This window comes from Bufo bufo, chromosome 3 (genome assembly GCF_905171765.1).
Source record: "Bufo bufo chromosome 3, aBufBuf1.1, whole genome shotgun sequence".
In the NCBI taxonomy this organism is placed as follows: Eukaryota; Metazoa; Chordata; class Amphibia; order Anura; family Bufonidae; genus Bufo; species Bufo bufo.
In genome coordinates, this window is record NC_053391.1 from 591,283,603 (window position 1) to 591,303,940 (window position 20,338).

Below are 20,338 nucleotides of genomic sequence, written 5' to 3' on the forward strand. Positions count from 1 at the left end.
GATTGTCCCATTTCAACCTGTCCTAGCGATATGCCATAAGTGTCATATACCCACCTCTGGGACCTGCTCCTGTGTGCAGAACGGGGGCTACGAAGTGATAGAGAGCACACCTTGCATGTACGTCATCCTCTCTATTTACTAATATGGAGCTTCCATAGCAGTAAATACAGAGCAAGCTTACAGTGCCCACCTTTTCATTCACCGCAATGGGACTGCTGGATACAGCCAAGCCAGTGCTCAGCTATTATCGGAAACGCCCATAGAGGTGAATGGAGGGGGACTGAGCAGTTGCAGCTGTTTTTCCTTCACTTCGGGAGCCTCTTTCTGGAGACAGAAGCAAGTCTCAGAGGTGGGACCCTTACCTATGGGCCAGTTATGACATACCCTAATGATATGCCATAAATGTTGAGGTGGGACAACACCTTTAAGTTAAAGAAATTTGTCTTGGTGGGGTCCACATTGCATTGTAAAAAATAAAATATCCACCTCTTCACTTGTTTTACATCCTCTCCCTTTCCATGACTGAACTTGATGGATATGTGTCTGTTTCCAACCGTAATAAATATGTAACTATAACTAGGTACATGTAATAGCACCATTTTCTTAACATAACTAGGCTATTTTACAGGATTGATCCTTAAATAAAAAGCAGCAGATGGTTAATGCTAATGGTTGATTGTGAAATTACTCTATGTGCTCTGAACAAATAGCAATATACAGGATCATTCTAGCAAAGACCTTGGTCACACAGCTGTTTTGACTCTTCGTATTTGCATTAGTATTGGAAGGTCCTGAATTATAGTGTCCACATAGTGAAAAACACAGGCATATTTTTACATCTGTGCTTCAAGTGGGCAACATGTTTGAAATTTGAACTTGCTTTTCCCCTCCAAAAAATAGTTTTTTTGTCATCTGAATATGCAGCAAGCCCCTGAGGAGCTGGTGCTGGGAATGGTAGTAGGTGATGAGGTGTTGTGTATGGTGTACTCCCTCAGGCCACTGCTTCCTGGGGATCGGTGCAATGGAAATGTAGTTTTGAAGAATGAGGCCAGAAGTAAATATAAAAGTCTCTTTTACTAAGTGCAAACTTCAGGTACATTCAATAACAGCAGATTCCAAGTGCAATTTTCTGGCACCAGTAAGGAATATGGAGGAACGTTGGATGGCTGTAGTTTAGCAAGTTAAGACTTAACTTTTAACTAGCCTAGTGGTCGTCTGGATGATAGGCGTCTTAGTTGTAGTCCCTCACCTTCCAGCAGTTTCTTTGCTTGTCACTCTGTTGCCTCACTTCTCAAGGATTTACTTGAGGGCATTTTCTAGTTGTTCTCATTGGAGAATCTATTCCAGGAGCAGGAGCTGTGCAGTGTGCTTCCTCTCCTCACTGTCTCTGGACAGGAACTTCCCCTCCTGGCAGGACCAGCCCACTACTACCAAGAGGGGATGAACAGGGTGTCCAGATTCGTTCCTGCCAAACACTTGCCATCCATATCCTCTGCTGGTACTTATGGCCAAAACATACAATATAAAATACATAACAATAGAAAATTATTTACAATAAAATTGCAGATACCCCTAGGTCTGGGGTCCTGGATATATTTGTCTGCATTTATGTGTGTGATCCATATTTTCAATCTGGGAAAAAGTAACAATCTCAGATGACATTAGGGATTTTTATATACAATATGCAATCCACATTTGTGTACTCTGAACTCATGCTGAGTATGCCTTACCAGCCATAGTCATCCAGTTATTTATTGCCAAAATAGGCAAAATATCCACACAGCCAGAAATATATTGATCAATATAAAACCCCAGCTGATCATAAAAAAGGCTAAAATGATTAGCAGCTGCTGACAAGATGGTTCAATTGTCAGGGTGTCCCATAGTAAAAGGCCACCAGCAGACCATGGATATGTTGTGCCTCATGGTATTGAAAATACATATGAAGATGAACATCATGTAAAATAAATCTACAATGGTAAAGCAGAAAGTCCTGAGACCTGAAACCACCTAAAATCTTAGGAGGACAAATATGACATTTACCTGGTGAAGACTGGTCGCTGCTCAGGACAAGGGTGGCAGGGGTAGGTCTACGTCTGCGTATCTAAAAGAAAAACATTTGTTATTGTAAACCGCATTCACTGTACAACATGTAAAATACTAATACTAATTACTAGAGAAGAGAGAATCAATTAAAAATTTATCAGATTTGTCACACATTTCACAAAATTTTTTCTTCCAAACAAATTGGAAGTTTTGCCGATTTGTTTCGGACAAATCGTGCAAAACGGCACCTGCCATTATACCTTTAAAATTCAGTACACTAGAGAGGGATACAAGGCAGGGAAGATGAAGATGGAGGACCACATGACCAAAGCTAGAGCCCTGGCTGGTGGGCTTGCCCACAATGCTTGGCAGTCATCCTAACAGCCAATCAGGAGGGAGAATATTGGGTAGCCTATCAGAATCTATACTAGCTGGGAAACACAGATGCCATTGTGAGCTCAGCCAATGATGTAACAGAACAGGTCTGCCATGTCTCTGACAGACTACAATAGACACACAAGACTAGGTAGAAAGGTTTTATCACTAGGGACAGGATAGGGGCAGTTAGTGTAATTTGTGTCTGACAGTCAGGGCTGCTGGAGCTGTTCACCAATCATGTGTACATGGTGCTGGATACACTATTTGTTATTATGTGTAGGATCCAGTTTTTTGCCCAATAAACCTGTATTTCAGTGCATCAATAGCAATGTATAATTTGGTCACACTCAGGGGATGTCCAATTGTGCCTGTTTTTTTTTCTCCAAAAACCTGTTCCGCTAAGATATAATTTTTGTTCAGAACAAATTGGAGCACTGAATTGAATTTTCTGACAAATCGGACCAGAAACTAAGTTGAAGAAATTCTCTAATCTTTACTAATTACCAATAGTAATTAACTAGCACACTGTAAGAAAACATCACATTTTACCTTAGTGGCATTTACCTGTTGACTATTTATAATGGTGATCTGATAAGGCAGTATATTGACAGTCAGAATAATTTCGTTATAAATGCTATAAATCTTTCCACCCTGCTCTACACATGATATGTGAAACACTTTACAGTGGAAAGCTTTACAATAATGAAAGCCTGCCGTTAGTTCCGCTATGTAGATTGAAGAAATGGTGTCTTGAGCTTATCTAGCTTTTTAGTGAGTAAATACAAGCCTAAGCCTACATTTGAGTCACTACGGTAGCTCAGTCTCTGGAAGTAAGAAGGTAAGTTTGGCATCGTAGGCCTACTTCCTTTTACTCCAGCTTGCGCAAGTGGGAGTCTCAGTATATTTTTCTGTACATGGAACATTGTAACATAGCATCCAGCTTGAAAAGATAACACCATTAAAGAGCACCTATCACCTCTCCAGACATTTCTGTTGTAGTGACTACTAACATAACACTAAGGTTAGTTTAATAGGAAAATTAATCTTTCAACATATTTTAGTCTATGGTAGAAAACAGTACAAACACACATACAGTACACGCAGTAGTTGCTTCTGCAGTGGCCGGGTTTGGGGTGGCCCCAACATTACGCTGGGTTCGCCAGACAACGTCGAGGTGTCACCACATGTTGCTGCTCTCCAGAAGGGATGGAAAGGCGTGAGGCAACCCAATGGGAACTAAGTCCAGAGAGTCAGGGTCTGCAGTAAAGGAGAGGAATTCAGGTGCAAAACAATACAGGTAAGGCACTGGGCTGGCTTCTCCAGTCTCCTCTCTGGCAGAAGAAGGGTTTGATGCTGAGGAAAGGCCTGAGCTAACTGCCCTTCTCTCCCTTCAGAAGGCTGGTACCCTGGTCAAAGCTGGTGATCCAAGGTCTGTGGCAGCATATTCCTGTCTCAGTGTCTTCTTCTGGTCACTCAGTAGTCTGGCAGAGTCTCCTCTCCCAAGCACTATTCCCTAACTGCAGCACACTAGGGGCTCTGACTGCTCTCCTTAAATACAGTTTTAGCTAGACTAAAACCTTCTAGTGGGAGGGGTGGAGTGGAAAAGCTCAGCACAAATACATTGTAACACTTTACGTCTCTCATAGACTTACATTAGAGCTTCAATGATACACAATAGCAATGACACAGCAGTTTTTCCAGACAAAAACAAGTTTCCATAACAACATAGCTAAACCCAGACATTTACAAGGTCAAGCTGTCTGGGTTTGGTGGTAAAAAATGTCTAGCTTTTTCCCTCCAAAACATGGTCCTCTTTAAACTCTATGGCAGCTGTGGGAAATTACCAGCTTCTCATTCAAAGTCCTAACAGTCTCTCAGTGTTCATTAACCCCTTTCACAGAGCCTTGCAAATACAGTGATAATGAACAGGATTTATCACAACATATAAAATGCAGTTGCACAATATTAAACAGTGCAGGTTAACCTTTTCAAGTGAAATAAAGTAAGAAGTTTTAACTTTGCATAGGGGAAATAGGCAAATGTCCAAACGTCAAAGTACCTCCTGCTCCAGGGCACTACACTTCTGCCCATACATGGACCAACACCCATTGGTCCACTAAAACTGTGGAACTCATCTGTATCCATACCCATGTGGTCTGACATTTCTGTTTTGGTAAATGTTTCTGTTTCCCAAAAACTGACAATTCTGGAGCATCTTTTCCAAGAACTCTGCTTTGTCATTCCTTTCTTAATCCTCTGAGAGATTTAGGAATAAATTGACAACTGGGTGGAAACACACTCCTTGTAAATCTGGCAGTGTCAGACCTGTTTAGATAGTTTCAGAGTATGTAAGGACCCACCCCCAACTGGTAACACCCAGTTGTCCAATTATAATTACATTTCTGGCAGGAATAACAAAGGAAAAGCACTAAAGAGTTCTAAGAAAAGATGCTGTAACATTATTTATTATGGGAAATAAAAGCAGAGGTCAGGAGAGCTAAGAGTTCCTCTTTAAATCTTGTCTGTGGGTCTATATCTGGAAATATGAAATACAGCAATACATTTGTTGCATCTTGCGATGTCTTTGGGGTACAAACTGTAATCTAGGCTAGATATGGACTGGCGTAGATTTCTGTTAGCAGAAATTTTTTAAATGTATTGGGCCTCACAAAAGCAGCAGAGAATCATTAAAATAAAATCACAATTCCTTTTTTTTTTTTTTTTTTTGCAAAATGGGGTTTGTGCAAAAAAATTTGCAACTTTCATAGGCCAGAAAAATGGAGTACAACTATTGTAAATGTGCCCCAATATATACAGCCTGAGATGATGTACATGACATGGGGGGACTGTGGTCATAATGTATGCATATAGTCAGCAAGTCAGGTAAGCTGAGGCAGTAAAATAATGCTCAGCAGAAGGCAGGAGGGCTCTCAGAAGTTTCATGGTGAATTCTTTCTATCATCAGAATTGGTCACATTTTTGCCCATGGCTGCAGACTTTTATGTAATGAATTGTTTCCAAGAATCTGGCTGATTAGAATTTCTAAGCCCCATTTCCAGAGCGGTGTGTACATTGTTGGTTACACGCAGCCTTAGCAGGCAAAATTGATGTCTTCATTGTTGGTAGCTGGTCAATTTTAAGCAAATGTTGAAGTCACATGGATGCACAATTTATTCCAGTAACGCTATTAAATGTGTGGAAATTCTAACAAAATAATTGCTCAATTTTCCTTGAGCAATTACTCAGGGTTCTCTGTGCATTAGTGTGCCTCACATTATTACTGACAAAAAGTAGCAGAAAGGTTGTCACTGATCTTTAAATAACCCCAGCTGTCAAGCAGCTTACAGCCTTGTGCCACATCTATTGCCATGGCTGACTGCCCAACTATGCAACTAAACACATCGGACAACGCAGCTGAATCCATGTGCCATGCCAATATTTAATGGAAGAACAGTATCATCGATGCACTAAAAAAGACCTATAGCTTAAGTCTCATGATACTCAATTCACTTCTTGCTCAATGCTGATTTTTGGACAAAGCTATGGAGGCCACTGCTAAGCTTCTCTGAAAGCTAAGGAGACTGGAAAAGGAAATCCAGCAATAGATTTTGTCCTACTCTCCAATAAACTAAGGCAGGGATCAGGCTCTCATTAAGGACGCCAACTGTGTATAGAGACTTCCTCCCTCTCTGAGGGATGTATCTCCCAGGAAGAGATACATGCTAAAGGGAAATTGAACGCTTACTTTAATTTTCTACCATGAACTACAGTTACACTGCTCGTACAGACCCTCTAGCATCTGCAAAGTGAAACTGCATCAAATGAACATGTGTAATTTCCCCAAAATGCAGTGTAGCCTGTAACGGTCGCGTACACACACACACAGGGGGGAGGGAAGTGACCACTGCGCTCCACCCTTACCCCTGGCCCTGCCTACTTGCCTCGCGAGTCCTAATGACAGGGGACAACTGGACGGCAATCTCTAACTTGGAGTAAGTGCAGGGATGACAGACAGACAAACAACAGGACGTGAACGGACCGAGTCAATACCAGGAAAGCTGCAAAGTACAAATGGAGCAAGCAGAGAATTGTCAGGAGAAGCCGGGGTCATAAATACCAGGAGAGCAGAGAAGTACAAGAGGAGTCCTAAGAGAGTAGTCAGGTGGGAGCCGAGGTCACAATACCAGGACGGAAGCGCAGTACAGGAGGAGCAGGCAAAAGGATGGTCAGGGAACAGGATCAGGTAAGTATTCAGCAGTCCAACAAATAGCCAGGAACCTAGAAATTAACAGGCAACCTGTAGCCAGCAGGCTGCCTGTATTTATAGTGGGGAGTGAGGGTCATGTGACGTGGCCAGCGTCACATGACCGACAGACCAACCAGTCGAGCACCGAGTGATCAGCTCGGCGCTCAAGGCAGACTAGGAGCAGGGAGCCACCCAGCTAGTAAAGCCGCCCTGGGAATGAGGTCAAACACAGAACCTCATTCCAAAAGCTAAGCAACAGTTCTGCGGGCAATGGGGGACCGGGTGCACCTTCGGAACCCCGTGACAGTACCCCCCCTTTTACGAGGGGCCACCGGACCCAAGACTTCAGGCGATGGCTTTTCAGGGTGTTCTAAATGAAATTTACGAACAAGTCTAGGAGCATGAACCTCCCTGGCAGGTACCCAAGATCTCTCTTCAGGTCCATACCCCTTCCAGTGAATCAGGTACTGCAAGGAATTACGCACCTTCCTGACATCCACTATTTTAGACACCACATACTCGACAGCATCATTAACAAGAACCGGCGGAGGCGAGGCTTTTGATGGTACTACCGGTTCAAAATATTTTTTAAGCAGAGATTTATGGAACACATTATGAATGTGGAATGACTCAGGCAGCTCCAACCTAAAAGATACCGGGTTAATCACTTCCGTGATCTTATATGGTCCAATAAAACGAGGAGCAAATTTTTTAGAAGTTACCTTGAGAGATAGATTCTTGGAGGACAACCATACTTTATCCCCAACCTGAAAGTTTACCCCCCTTGAACGTCTCCTATCGGCCTTGAGTTTTTGAGAACATTGAGCCTTTTCTAGGTTCGATTGAACCCGGGCCCAAACTGTGCACAGTTCGGAGGAGAGTTTATCCGCTTCAGGGTTAGAGGAGGAGACGGACGACCCAGAATGAAAACGGGGATGAAAACCATGGTTACAAAAGAAAGGGGAGACCCCAGCAGAAGAATTGACACGGTTATTCAAAGCAAATTCAGCCAACGGAAGGAATTTGACTCATAATTGCTGGTCATCAGCAACATACAACCTCAAGAATTGTTCCACAGACTGATTAAGGCGTTCAGTCTGCCCATTACTCTCAGGATGGTAGGTGGAAGAAAAAGACAATGAAATTTTACATCTTTCACAGAAGGCCCTCCAGAATTTGGACACAAACTGCACACCCCTGTCAGAAACAATATTTTCCGGGATGCCATGTAAACGAACAATCTCTCTCACAAAAATAGACGCCAGGGTTTTAGCATTCGGAAGTTTAGACAGGGGATTGAAATGAACCATCTTGCTAAACCTATCGACCACTACCCAAACCACAGTCTTACCCTCCGCCAGCGGTAGGTCAGTTATAAAGTCCATCGAGATATGGGACCAGGGTCTACTGGGAATGGGTAGGGGTCGTAGGTTACCAGCAGGGCGAGTCCTAGGTGTCTTGGACCTGGCACAAACCTCACAGGCTGACACGTAGGACTTGACATCCCTAGTTAGAGTGGGCCACCAATAAGATCTAGAAACCAGATCCTTAGTGCCCTCAACACCCGGATGTCCACAAAAGGCAGAATCGTGACACTCACCCAACAGCTGGAGACGAAATTGTACGGGAGCAAACAACTTATCTGTTGGGGTGGATACCGGTGCCAGATGTTGTTCAGACCTAATGCGAGCCGAGATATCCTGGGTAAGAGCTGCTAAGAAGATTTTTGCTGGTAGGATGGATTCAGGTGGTACCTCAGTAGGTTGAAAAGCCTGGAAGCTCCGAGATAATGTGTCCGCCTTCACATTTTTACTTCCCGGCCTGAACGTGATGGAAAAATAAAAACGAGTAAAAAACAGAGCCCATCTGGCTTGACGGGGATTCAACCTCTTAGCAGACTCGAGAAACATAAGGTTTTTATGGTCAGTGACAACAGTTACACAATGTCTTGCCCCTTCCAGGAAATGCCTCCACTCCTCAAATGCCCATTTAATGGCCAGCAGCTCCCTATTCCCTATGTCGTAGTTTCTCTCCGTGGGAGAGAGTTTCCTGGAGAAGAAGGCACATGGTCTCAGATTAGTGAGGCTAGCAGGACCTTGTGAAAGGACTGCTCCTACGCCGTCCTCGGATGCATCCACCTCCACAATAAAAGGTTTCTCCTGATCAGGCTGGATCATAATGGGAGCGCTACTAAATGCCTTTTTTAATTTTTCAAATGAAGAAATGGCCTCAGTAGACCAGTTCTCCAAATCCGCCCCTTTCTTAGTAAGGTCGGTCAACGGTTTAGCAATTACGGAAAAATTCATAATAAATTTACAATAGTAATTGGCGAAACCTAAGAACCGTTGTAAGGCCTTTAAGGATGAAGGTCTTACCCATTCCTTAATTGCTAGTACCTTACCAGGATCCATCATGAAGGCGTGAGGAGTCAGAACATGCCCTAGAAACAGAATCTCCTGTACACCAAAGACACATTTCTCTTGTTTAGCGGATAGCTGATTCTCCCTCAACACCTCTAATACTTGTTTAACATGAGACACATGGGATTCGAAGTCAGGAGAGAATATCAAAATGTCGTCAAGATAGACAATAACAAATTTACCTAAGTACTCCCTAAGAATGTCATTCATGAAGTTTTGGAACACAGCTGGGGCATTGCTGAGTTCAAAAGGCATCACTTGATATTCAAAGTGTCCTACCGGAGTATTGAACACCGTCTTCCATTCGTCTCCCTCCTTGATTCGGATTAGATTGTATGCCCCTTTCAGGTCAATTTTGGAAAACCAGGTTGCCCCCAGAACCTGGTTAAATAAATCCGGAATCAATGGGAGGGAGTATCTATTCTGGACAGTGATTTTATTTAATCTCCGGTAATCGATACATGGCCTAAGACCACCATCTTTTTTCTTAACGAAGAAAAACCCAGCCCCCATAGGAGAGACAGAAGGTCTAATATGCCCTTTACCAAGGCTCTCCTTAATATAATCTTCCATGGCCTTGCGTTCGGGCATAGAAAGATTATAAATTTGTCCTTTAGGAAACTTGGCCCCCTCTACTAGCTCTATGGTACAATCATAAGGTCTATGGGGGGGTAGAACCTCCGGGGTTGGTGATGAGAATACATCAGAATATTCTCTAACAACAGAGGGTAAAGTATCAGACTTTACTGAGACCCCAGCCTGTACCACGGACAAGCATGAGTCACACTTAGGCCCCCATCTCACCAACTCCCCATTGGACCAATCTATAGTGGGGTTATGTAGTCGGAGCCAAGGCAACCCTAGTACCACCTCAGCAGGTAGGTTCTCCAGGACTAGAAGCGAACATCTCTCTGAGTGGCACACACCCACGGTTAGAGAAATCTCTGAGGTACATAAGCTCACCGTACCACCAATAAGAGGAGTAGCATCAATAGCCATGACATGGATAGGAGTTGGTAAGGCAAACATAGGAATACCCAATCTTACAGCATACTCAGAGTCAATAAAGCTAGCCGCTGAGCCAGAATCAATAAAGGCCTTACCCGGCCATTTATCTACTCCCAGAGAAATCGTAATGGGTACCGAAAGCTTACATTTAGAAAATTCAGGGTGTACCTGGTCTTTAGGTTGCCTTGTCTTAGGAGACTTGACAGAGAGGACCTTCTTAGGACACTGGTTGATCCAATGGTCAGGATCTCCACAGTAAAAGCATTCTCCACGTCTGCGGCGAAGATTCCCTCGGGTCATGCCAACCTGCATGGGTTCCTCGGTGGAGACCTCAGCATTGTCTCTGGGATAGGCCTCTGGCTGGACCACCATCTGGGAAGAGAACTGTTGTTCCTGTCGTCTCTCTCTAACTCGTCGGTCAAGTCGGACAACAAGGGTCATCATCTCCTCTAAGGTCTCTGGAAGTTGATAACTGACCAGAAGATCCTTTAATTTATCAGACAGACCTGACCTGAACTGACTCTTCAGGGCTGGTTCGTTCCATCCTGAGGGGACACACCACCTTCTGAATTGGGTGCAATAATCCTCTGCTGGTAAATTGCCCTGAACCAGTGCCTTTATATATATATATATATATATATATATATATACTGTATATATATATATATATATATACAGTACAGACCAAAAGTTTGGACACACCTTCTCATTCAGAGTTTTCTTTATTTTCATGACTATGAAGGGATCAAAACTATGAATTAACACATGTGGAATTATATACATAACAAACAAGTGTGAAACAACTGAAAATATGTCATATTCTAGGTTCTTCAAAGTAGCCACCTTTTGCTTTGATTACTGCTTTGCACACTCTTGGCATTCTCTTGATGAGCTTCAAGAGGTAGTCCCCTGAAATGGTCTTCCAACAGTCTTGAAGGAGTTCCCAGAGATGCTTAGCACTTGTTGGCCCTTTTGTCTTCACTCAGCGGTCTAGCTCACCCCAAACCATCTCGAATGGGTTCAGGTTCGGTGACTGTGGAGGCCAGGTCATCTGGCGCAGCACCCCATCACTCTCCTTCATGGTCAAATAGCCCTTACTTTCAAAGTTTTCCCAATTTTTCGGCTGACTGACTGACCTTCATTTCTTAAAGAAATGATGGCCACTCGTTTTTCTTTACTTAGCTGCTTTTTTCTTGCCATAATACAAATTCTAACAGTATATTCAGTAGGACTATCAGCTGTGTATCCACCTGACTTCTCCTCAACGCAACTGATGGTCCCAACCCCATTTATAAGGCAAGAAATCCCACTTATTAAACCTGACAGGGCACACCTGTCAAGCGAAAACCATTTCAGGGGACTACCTCTTGAAGCTCATCAAGAGAATTCCAAGAGTGTGCAAAGCAGTAATCAAAGCAAAAGGTGGCTACTTTGAAGAACCTAGAATATGACATATTTTCAGTTGTTTCACACTTGTTTGTTATGTATATAATTCCACATGTGTTAATTCATAGTTTTGATGCCTTCAGTGTGAATCTACAATTTTCATAGTCATGAAAATAAAGAAAACTCTTTGAATGAGAAGGTGTGTCCAAACTTTTGGTCTGTACTGTATATCTGTGCAAAAGTTTTAAGTAAGTGTGGAAAAAGTGTGGAAAAAATGCTGCAAAGTAAGAATGCTTTCAAAAATAGAAGTGTTAATAGTTTCAATTTAAATGTATTCTGTAGCAGGACAACAACCCCAAACATACAGGCAATGTTATTAAAGGGGCAATTCGAGGTGCAGCCACAATCCCGTGCGACTTCCACGTCTAGGTTCAGATGTTGTACATTTGGAATATGATCCCAGCCTCTGATTACAGCTTGCAGCACATGCTTCAGTCTGAATCTCTTGCTAGCACTTCAGTGAGAGATTCAGACTCACACATATGCGGCAGGTTGTAATCCCAGGCTTCGATCAGATGCCATATGTATGGCATGTGATCCTGGAAGTGGCGGTCACATCTCAGATAACCCCTTTAAGAACTATATTCATCTTAAAGAAGAACAAAAAGCCCTAGAAATGATGATATGGTCCCCACAGAGCCCTGATCTCAATGTCATCAAATCTGTCTGGGTTTACATGAAGATACAAAAGGATTTGAGCAAGCCTACATCCACAGAAGATCTCTTCTCCAAGATGTTTGGAACAACCTCCCTGCTGAGTTCCTTCAAAAACTGTGTACACGTGTACTGAGAAGAATTTATGATGTTTTGAAGCCAAAGGGTAGTCACACTACATATTGCTTTGATTTACCGTAGATTTCTCTTTTGTTCATTCACTTTGCATTTTAATAGATAAAAATAAACTATTAACACAAATTTTTGAAGGCATTTTTTACTTTGCAGCATCTTTCCCACTCCTGCCTAAATCTTTTGCACATAACTGTATATAAATATATACATATCATACTTTTTTGGACTGTTATATTGGGTTACATAATTTTTTATTTAAGTATCAAGATGCCATTAGTGTTGATTTTTTTTTTTTCTTTAATCTTCCTTTTCTTTTCTATTTCTATTGAGGGCACCAGATGAATAGATTTCCTAATGTCAAATTTGACTTTCTGGAATATATATTCACATCTGCCACAGTATCAACTAGATATAATCTCAATCTATAGTCAGAATTTTGGAACTGAGGAGGACATTGAGATAATTTTCATGTCACTTTTAAGTCTGTTTTTCATTGTGTAGTTGTACAATATTTATGAAATGAAATGTATGTGGTGCATATTATTTTATGATTTAGTCTGCATTCACATCTGCGTCGGAAGCTCCATTTGGGGCTTCCATCACAGACTTTGTTAAAAGTAGCAGAGAGAAAAGTCCTGCATGCAGGGTTTTTTCTCTGCTAAAAAATACACAGCACAGACGTGAAAGTAGCCTTAGGCTACTTGCACACTAGCATTAGGCTTTTCTGGCAGGCTGTTCCATCAGGGGAACAGCCTGCCTGATCCGTACTAACGTTTTCACATGTGTGCTGCCGGAAGTCCGTCCGGCCCCATTTACTATAATGGGGACCAGCTGGAGATCTGGCCACAGCATGGCAAACGTGCCAAGAGGCGGCCGGACAAAAAACTCTATGCGCTGGGGTCTCTCTATGGGAAGTTGAGTTGTCACTGACAACTTAAAGGCTATGTATGGGGAGTAGGGAGGTAATCAGCCAGGCAGCCCCTTTGACTCTGTCTGTCCCCCTGCTGGCAGGAAGTGAGTTCAGTTGTAAGGGGGCTATGAGTGAGAGAACAGGGGAAGCACAAGAAAAAGAAAACTCCTGCCCTGTGAGACAAGAGCATCTAGCAGAAGTAGCGTGTGTGTCTGAGTGAGAGAAGAGACAGCAACAGACTGAGATACAGGAGCCGTGAGACTTGACTCAAGTACCAGCCTCTCAGAGGAAATAAAAACTGCTGGAGAATACAACGCAGTGAAAGGTAATGCAGATATTTAGGGCTATGGACTTCACTGCAATTTGGTAGGATTAGAATTTTTCGATACCTTGTCATATTTAAAGGGAACCTGTCACCAGGATTTGATGTATAGAGCTGAGGACATGGGTTGCTAGATGGCCGCTAGCACATCCGCAATACCCAGTCCCCATAGGTCTGTGTGCTTTTATTGTGTAAAAAAAAAAAGGATTTGATCCATATGCAAATTAACCTGAGATGTGTCCTGTACATGAGTCCAGCGTGAAGGAGCTCAGCACCGCCCAGCATCCTCAGAATCTCCTCCTTGCTCCCTGACGTCAGAAAGCTAGAGCGCCGTAATCTCACGATGCGCAGTGTCGTCATAGTGTTCCTTCCCTGTGCTGGCATCAGCCTCAGGAAAGGAACTGCGCATGCGGTAGCTCACGCATCGCGGGATTACGGCGCTTTGGCTTTCTGACGTCGGGGAGCAAGGAGGAGATTCTGAGGATGCGGGGCGGTGCTGGGCTCCTTCACGCTGGACTCATTTCACGTACAGGACACATCTCAGGTCAATTTGCATATGGATCAAATCTGTTTTTTTACGCAATAAAAGCACACAGAGCTATGGGGACTGGGTATTGCGGATGTGCTAGTGGCCATCTAGCAACCCATGTAATCAGCTCTATATATCAAATCCCGGTGACAGGTTCCCTTTAGGAGACAGAAAGGCCATCTGTTATAAAAGCTGCCCCTGAAAATACAGATATAGAGAACGGAATTTCACCCCTTTGGCTGAGTTGAGAAGATTGCACAAGCTGCTTGTAAAAAGAATTCAGATGGAATCCTTATCAGCTGCATCCCCCCATACACAGCCTTTGGAAATACTGGGTATGTAACACGTGGGATACACCCTAAAAAACTATTTACACCAAGGACAGCTCCACTACAGTACCACCAGGCACAGGGGCTCAGAACCATAGTGTGCCCTGAGGGAAGAAAAAGTGAGCCCTCCTAACACTGCATGGCCCAGGGGAGTGTAAGAGTGAGTAACCACTCCCTATATCATTGCTATAACCAGTAGTGTAACTAGAACTAACTAGGCCCCACCACAAATCTTTGAATACCCCCCCCCCCTTCGCAACCTGCTGAATTATGGTTAACTGAACTATAATGTAGTTGTACAACCAATTCTATAATATGTACTGGTGTTAATGCATAGTCCCCTGACAAATCATTTCTGGTGAAACACATTGGGTGAGTGAGGGCTCCTCATGCAGACTGTTCTTCCTTTTTTTCTGCTGAGCCAAGCTTTTTGGCTCAATTTTCCTGGGACATTTTTTGGTATTTAAATTGATGGACGCTCTTTGCGTCATATTCACTTCCTGGGTCTATATTTGCACTCTGCACTTTATTCTATTGCAATCCTTTCTTGGATGCCTATGTTGACCTCTCAGTACCAGTTTTTATATGTCCGGTAGATATCCTTGCTCCTACTTAAATGTCTGCTTTGAGTTTATGCTTCACATAAATTATGCTTTCCTATTGTTGTGTGGACTCCTCAAAATTAAATGTCTACCTATGTGTATTTTAATGAATAAAGGATATACTTTTTTATACCTTATGGTGATTTTCTGTTCTGGGCATTAACACCAGTACTTCTTATAAGATAGGGTGTATTTTTTGGTCTGCCTTATTATGATTTCTAGTTGTCGATAGGTTATTATATAAGCTTTTTTTATAGCTTACTCTACAGTGTTTGGTACATAGATTACACATCCTAGAATGCATATAATCAGAATAAGGTATCAGAATATAATCAGAATAAGTATATGTTTGGTACATAGATTACACATCCTAGAATGCATATAATCAGAATAAGGTATCAGAATATAATCAGAATAAGGTAAATAAGCCATTAAGGTATGTTGGGAGATTTCAGCTCTGAAGCATGCATAATTGTGAATAGGGCTCGAATGTATTTACAAAGTTACTCAACATTTTTACACAAGCTAATTCTAAATGTAACAAGCATTATAGTGCAAAAGTGATCATATACCTTAAGGGGGGGTGTCTGTTAATTATTATATTTTAGGTAATGCCCCCGGCCTGCCTCCTGAAAAAGAAGATTCACACTTACCTGCTCCACTCCGCTCCAGTCCTTTGCTGTCTCTACTGTTAAATGCATCGCTCCAGCAAATTACTGGCTTCAGTGCATGTGAACATGCCCATGGGCAGTTGTATGGAAACAGATGGAGATTGGAGACAGAAAAGAACTGAAGCGGAGGCCGGGGGCATTACTTAAAATATAATTATTACCAGGAAAACTCCTTTAAAGGGTTTCTCCAGGAATTAAGAAAATGAAAATACTTAAATATTACTTTATGATAAATATATTCCCAAATATCTTTCATTAGTTATAATGGCTCCTTTTGTCTAGGGAGCAATCATTAGGAGAAATAAAATGGCCGCCATCATATTAGTACACACAAAATCTGTCCTAACCACACAGCAGGACAAGTTACTTCACAACACTGAGGTAAAGAGCTGCCTCATCCTCCTCTCTGTTCTACTTCAGGGATTATGTGTCACGGATGTTGTAGGGGAGAACACCAAAGGACAACAAGAAGGAAGGGAAAAGACACTAGGCCTCACCGCTAGGGAAGGAAAAGGGTCACCACCTATAAAACCCTGCTTCTGGCCCTAACTCCTATCTGTATGGGAACCTCTCGATGGTAGAGATGCCCATACACAGGAACCTAGAAAACCCTGGTGGCCCTCAGTTGCCCTAATACAGGGAGTGCAGAATTATTAGGCAAGTTGTATTTTTCAGGATTAATTTTATTATTGAACAACAACCATGTTCTCAATGAACCCAAAAAACTCATTAATATCAAAGCTGAAAATTTTTGGAAGTAGTTTTTAGTTTGTTTTTAGTTTTAGCTATTTTAGGGGGATATCTGTGTGTGCAGGTGACTATTACTGTGCATAATTATTAGGCAACTTAACAAAAAACAAATATATACCCATTTCAATTATTTATTTTTACCAGTGAAACCAATATAACATCTCAACATTCACAAATATACATTTCTGACATTCAAAAACAAAACAAAAACAAATCAGTGACCAATATAGCCACCTTTCTTTGCAAGGACACTCAAAAGCCTGCCATCCATGGATTCTGTCAGTGTTTTGATCTGTTCACCATCAACATTGCGTGCAGCAGCAACCACAGCCTCCCAGACACTGTTCAGAGAGGTATACTGTTTTCCCTCCTTGTAAATCTCACATTTGATGATGGACCACAGGTTCTCAATGGGGTTCAGATCAGGTGAACAAGGAGGCCATGTCATTAGATTTTCTTCTTTTATACCCTTTCTTGCCAGCCACGCTGTGGAGTACTTGGACGCGTGTGATGGAGCATTGTCCTGCATGAAAATCATGTTTTTCTTGAAGGATGCAGACTTCTTCCTGTACCACTGCTTGAAGAAGGTGTCTTCCAGAAACTGGCAGTAGGACTGGGAGTTGAGCTTGACTCCATCCTCAACCCGAAAAGGCCCCACAAGCTCATCTTTGATGATACCAGCCCAAACCAGTACTCCACCTCCACCTTGCTTGCGTCTGAGTCGGACTAGAGCTCTCTGCCCTTTACCAATCCAGCCACGGGCCCATCCACCTGGCCCATCAAGACTCACTCTCATTTCATCAGTCCATAAAACCTTAGAAAAATCAGTCTTGAGATATTTCTTGGCCCAGTCTTGACGTTTCAGCTTGTGTGTCTTGTTCAGTGGTGGTCGTCTTTCAGCCTTTCTTACCTTGGCCATGTCTCTGAGTATTGCACACCTTGTGCTTTTGGGCACTCCAGTGATGTTGCAGCTCTGAAATATGGCCAAACTGGTGGCAAGTGGCATCTTGGCAGCTGCACGCTTGACTTTTCTCAGTTCATGGGCAGTTATTTTGCACCTTGGTTTTTCCAATACGCTTCTTGCGACCCTGTTGACTATTTTGAATGAAACGCTTGATTGTTCGATGATCACGCTTCAGAAGCTTTGCAATTTTAAGAGTGCTGCATCCCTCTGCAAGATATCTCACTATTTTTGACTTTTCTGAGCCTGTCAAGTCCTTCTTTTGACCCATTTTGCCAAAGGAAAGGAAGTTGCCTAATAATTATGCACACCTAATATAGGGTGTTGATGTCATTAGACCACACCCCTTCTCATTACAGAGATGCACATCACCTAATATGCTTAATTGGTAGTAGGCTTTCGAGCCTATACAGCTTGGAGTAAGACAACATGCATAAAGAGGATGATGTGGTCAAAATACTCATTTGCCTAATAATTCTGCACGCAGTGTAGTAATGACCGGGCAGAGACAACCCGCTCCTTCCCTGGTGAAGGAACCAGCGTCTCGCTGCGGCCTAGTAAACAACAAAGGTGGGGGGGAATACAAAACACAACAAGCGGAACACTTAACTTCTGAGGCTGATGGATGATGGACGAACAGGACTTCACCATGAACCACACTCCAGCTCTTTCAAAAACCAAATTAAGCTATCCAGAGCAAGGAGTGATGGGTAAAGTCAGACTAAATAGGGGGAGGTGAAGGTCACATGATCCACACCTGAACAGGGGGTGTGGACATACCAGCAACACACAGACAAAGTGAAACCAAAAGAGGCTGTCAGATAACTAATGTGCAGATATTCTTTTAGACCTTCTCAAACCTGGAGGGATCTCCGGAGAACTCGGGAGTGCACAATCCTGCTTATCTGAAATTCTAAATTGCCGTCCACTATGACAGGAGTGGGAGGCAAGGATGGTTCAACAGGTTCAACACATTTCTTTAACAACGATTTATGAAATACATTATGGATTTTCAATGCCTGAGGAAGTTCAAGACGAAAGGCTACAGGGTTAACAATGGCAGTGACCTTATATGGACCAATAAATCTTGGTCCCAACTTCCAAGAAGGTACCTTAAGTTTAATGTTTCTTGTAGACAGCCACACAGAATCACCCACTCTCAGGTCAGGACCACTCATACGTCTCCTGTCAGCCGCACGCTTATACCTGTTGCCCATCTTTTCCAGGTTATTTTGGATTTTCCGCCAAATAGAAGACAAAGAAGAGGAAAATCGTTCCTCCTCAGGAATGCCGGAATTATGAGCACCAGAAAATGTACCAAACTGTGGATGGAACCCATATGCCCCAAAAAACTGCGACTTATCAGTGGATTCCTGTCTACGGTTATTTATAGCAAACTCGGCTAACGACAAAAATGAAGATCACTGTGCCTGATTCTCTGAAACAAAACATCTCAAGTAAGTCTTCAGATTCTGATAAGTGTGCTCCGTCTGTCCATTCGACTGAGGATGAAAAGCCGAAGAGAAGGACAATTGTACACGCAGACGAGTACAGAACGCTCTCCAGAATCTGAAAACAAACTGAGTCCCTCTATCGGACACCACATCAGAGGGAATGCCATGTAGTTTCATAATGTTGTCAACAAACACCTGCGCAAGAGTTTTAGCATTGGGTAGACTAGGTAATGCAATAAAGTGTGCCATTTTACTAAAACGATCGACAACCACCAGAATCACAGTCTTTCCCGAAGAATTCGGTAAATCCGTGATAAAATCCATGGACAAATGGGTCCACGGTCTGGACGGGATGGGCAATGGAAGCAGAAATCCGGAAGGCCGAGTATGTGTCACCTTAGCACGTGCAAAGGTACCACAGGCTGGCACATAGTCCTCAATACACTTACGCAACCCCAGCCACCAGAATCTCCGAGAGATGAGATCGACAGTCGATCTGCTCCCAGGGTGCCCAGCAAGCACCGTACAGTGATGTTCCTCGAACACCTTGTGACGTAATTCGGAGGGAACAAACAATTTCCCCTGAGGACAAGAGTCCGGAGCATCCTCCTGTGCCTCCAACACCCTGGCCTCAAGATCAGGATAAATAGCGGATATAACCACCCCTTCAGATAAAATGGGACTAGGGTCATTAGACTCACCCCCCCCCCCCCAGGAAAGCTACGTGACAAAGCATCAGCCTTGACGTTCTTAACCCCAGGGCGATAAGTGATGATGAAGTTAAATTTGGTGAAAAACAATGACCATCTGGCCTGCCTTGGGTTCAGTCGCTTGGCACTCCAAGTAGGCCGGATTCTTGTGATCCGTAATTACCGTAATAGAATGAATTGCTCCTTCCAACCAATGCCGCCACTCCTCGAACGCCAACTTAATGGCCAGCAATTCCCTATTCCCCACATCATAATTCCTTTTAGCAGTCTTGAATTTTTTAGAAAAAAATGCACATGGGTGCCATTTACTGGGTGAAGGACCCTGCGACAATATTGCTCCTACCCCAACCTCAGATGCGTCAACCTCAACAATAAATGGCTGAGACACGTCCGGTTGCACCAGAATAGGGGCCGAAGCAAAACATTCTTTCACAGCAGAAAAGGCCTGTAATGCCGCATCAGACCAGATAGAAATATCAGCACCCTTCCTAGTCATGTCTGTTAAAGGTTTAACCACCGATGAATAGTTCAAGATAAATTTACGGTAGTAGTTGGTAAACCCCAAAAAGCACATAAGCTCTTTCAGATTTTCGGGTCGATCCCAGTCCAACACGGCACGGACCTTCTCGGGATCCATACGAAAACCTGAGGATGAGAGCAGGTAACCCAGAAATTGCACTTCCTGTACAGCAAATACACACTTTTCCATCTTAGCATACAACTTATTCTCTCTTAGGATCTGTAACACCTGTCTCACATGATCCTGA

The 20,338-nt window shown here is 43.0% G+C and overlaps 1 protein-coding gene across 1 annotated transcript in view; it reads right to left on the minus strand.

Annotated features, from left to right (window-relative positions):
- Positions 1 to 20,338, minus strand: part of PPP1R1A (protein phosphatase 1 regulatory inhibitor subunit 1A) — a 264,028-nt gene that overhangs the window by 152,457 nt on the left and 91,233 nt on the right. Inside the window, exon 2 of the mRNA XM_040425864.1 lies at positions 2,044 to 2,104. Within this exon, the coding sequence (XP_040281798.1) occupies positions 2,044 to 2,104 (61 nt within the window). The remainder of the gene's footprint in view (positions 1 to 2,043; positions 2,105 to 20,338) is intronic.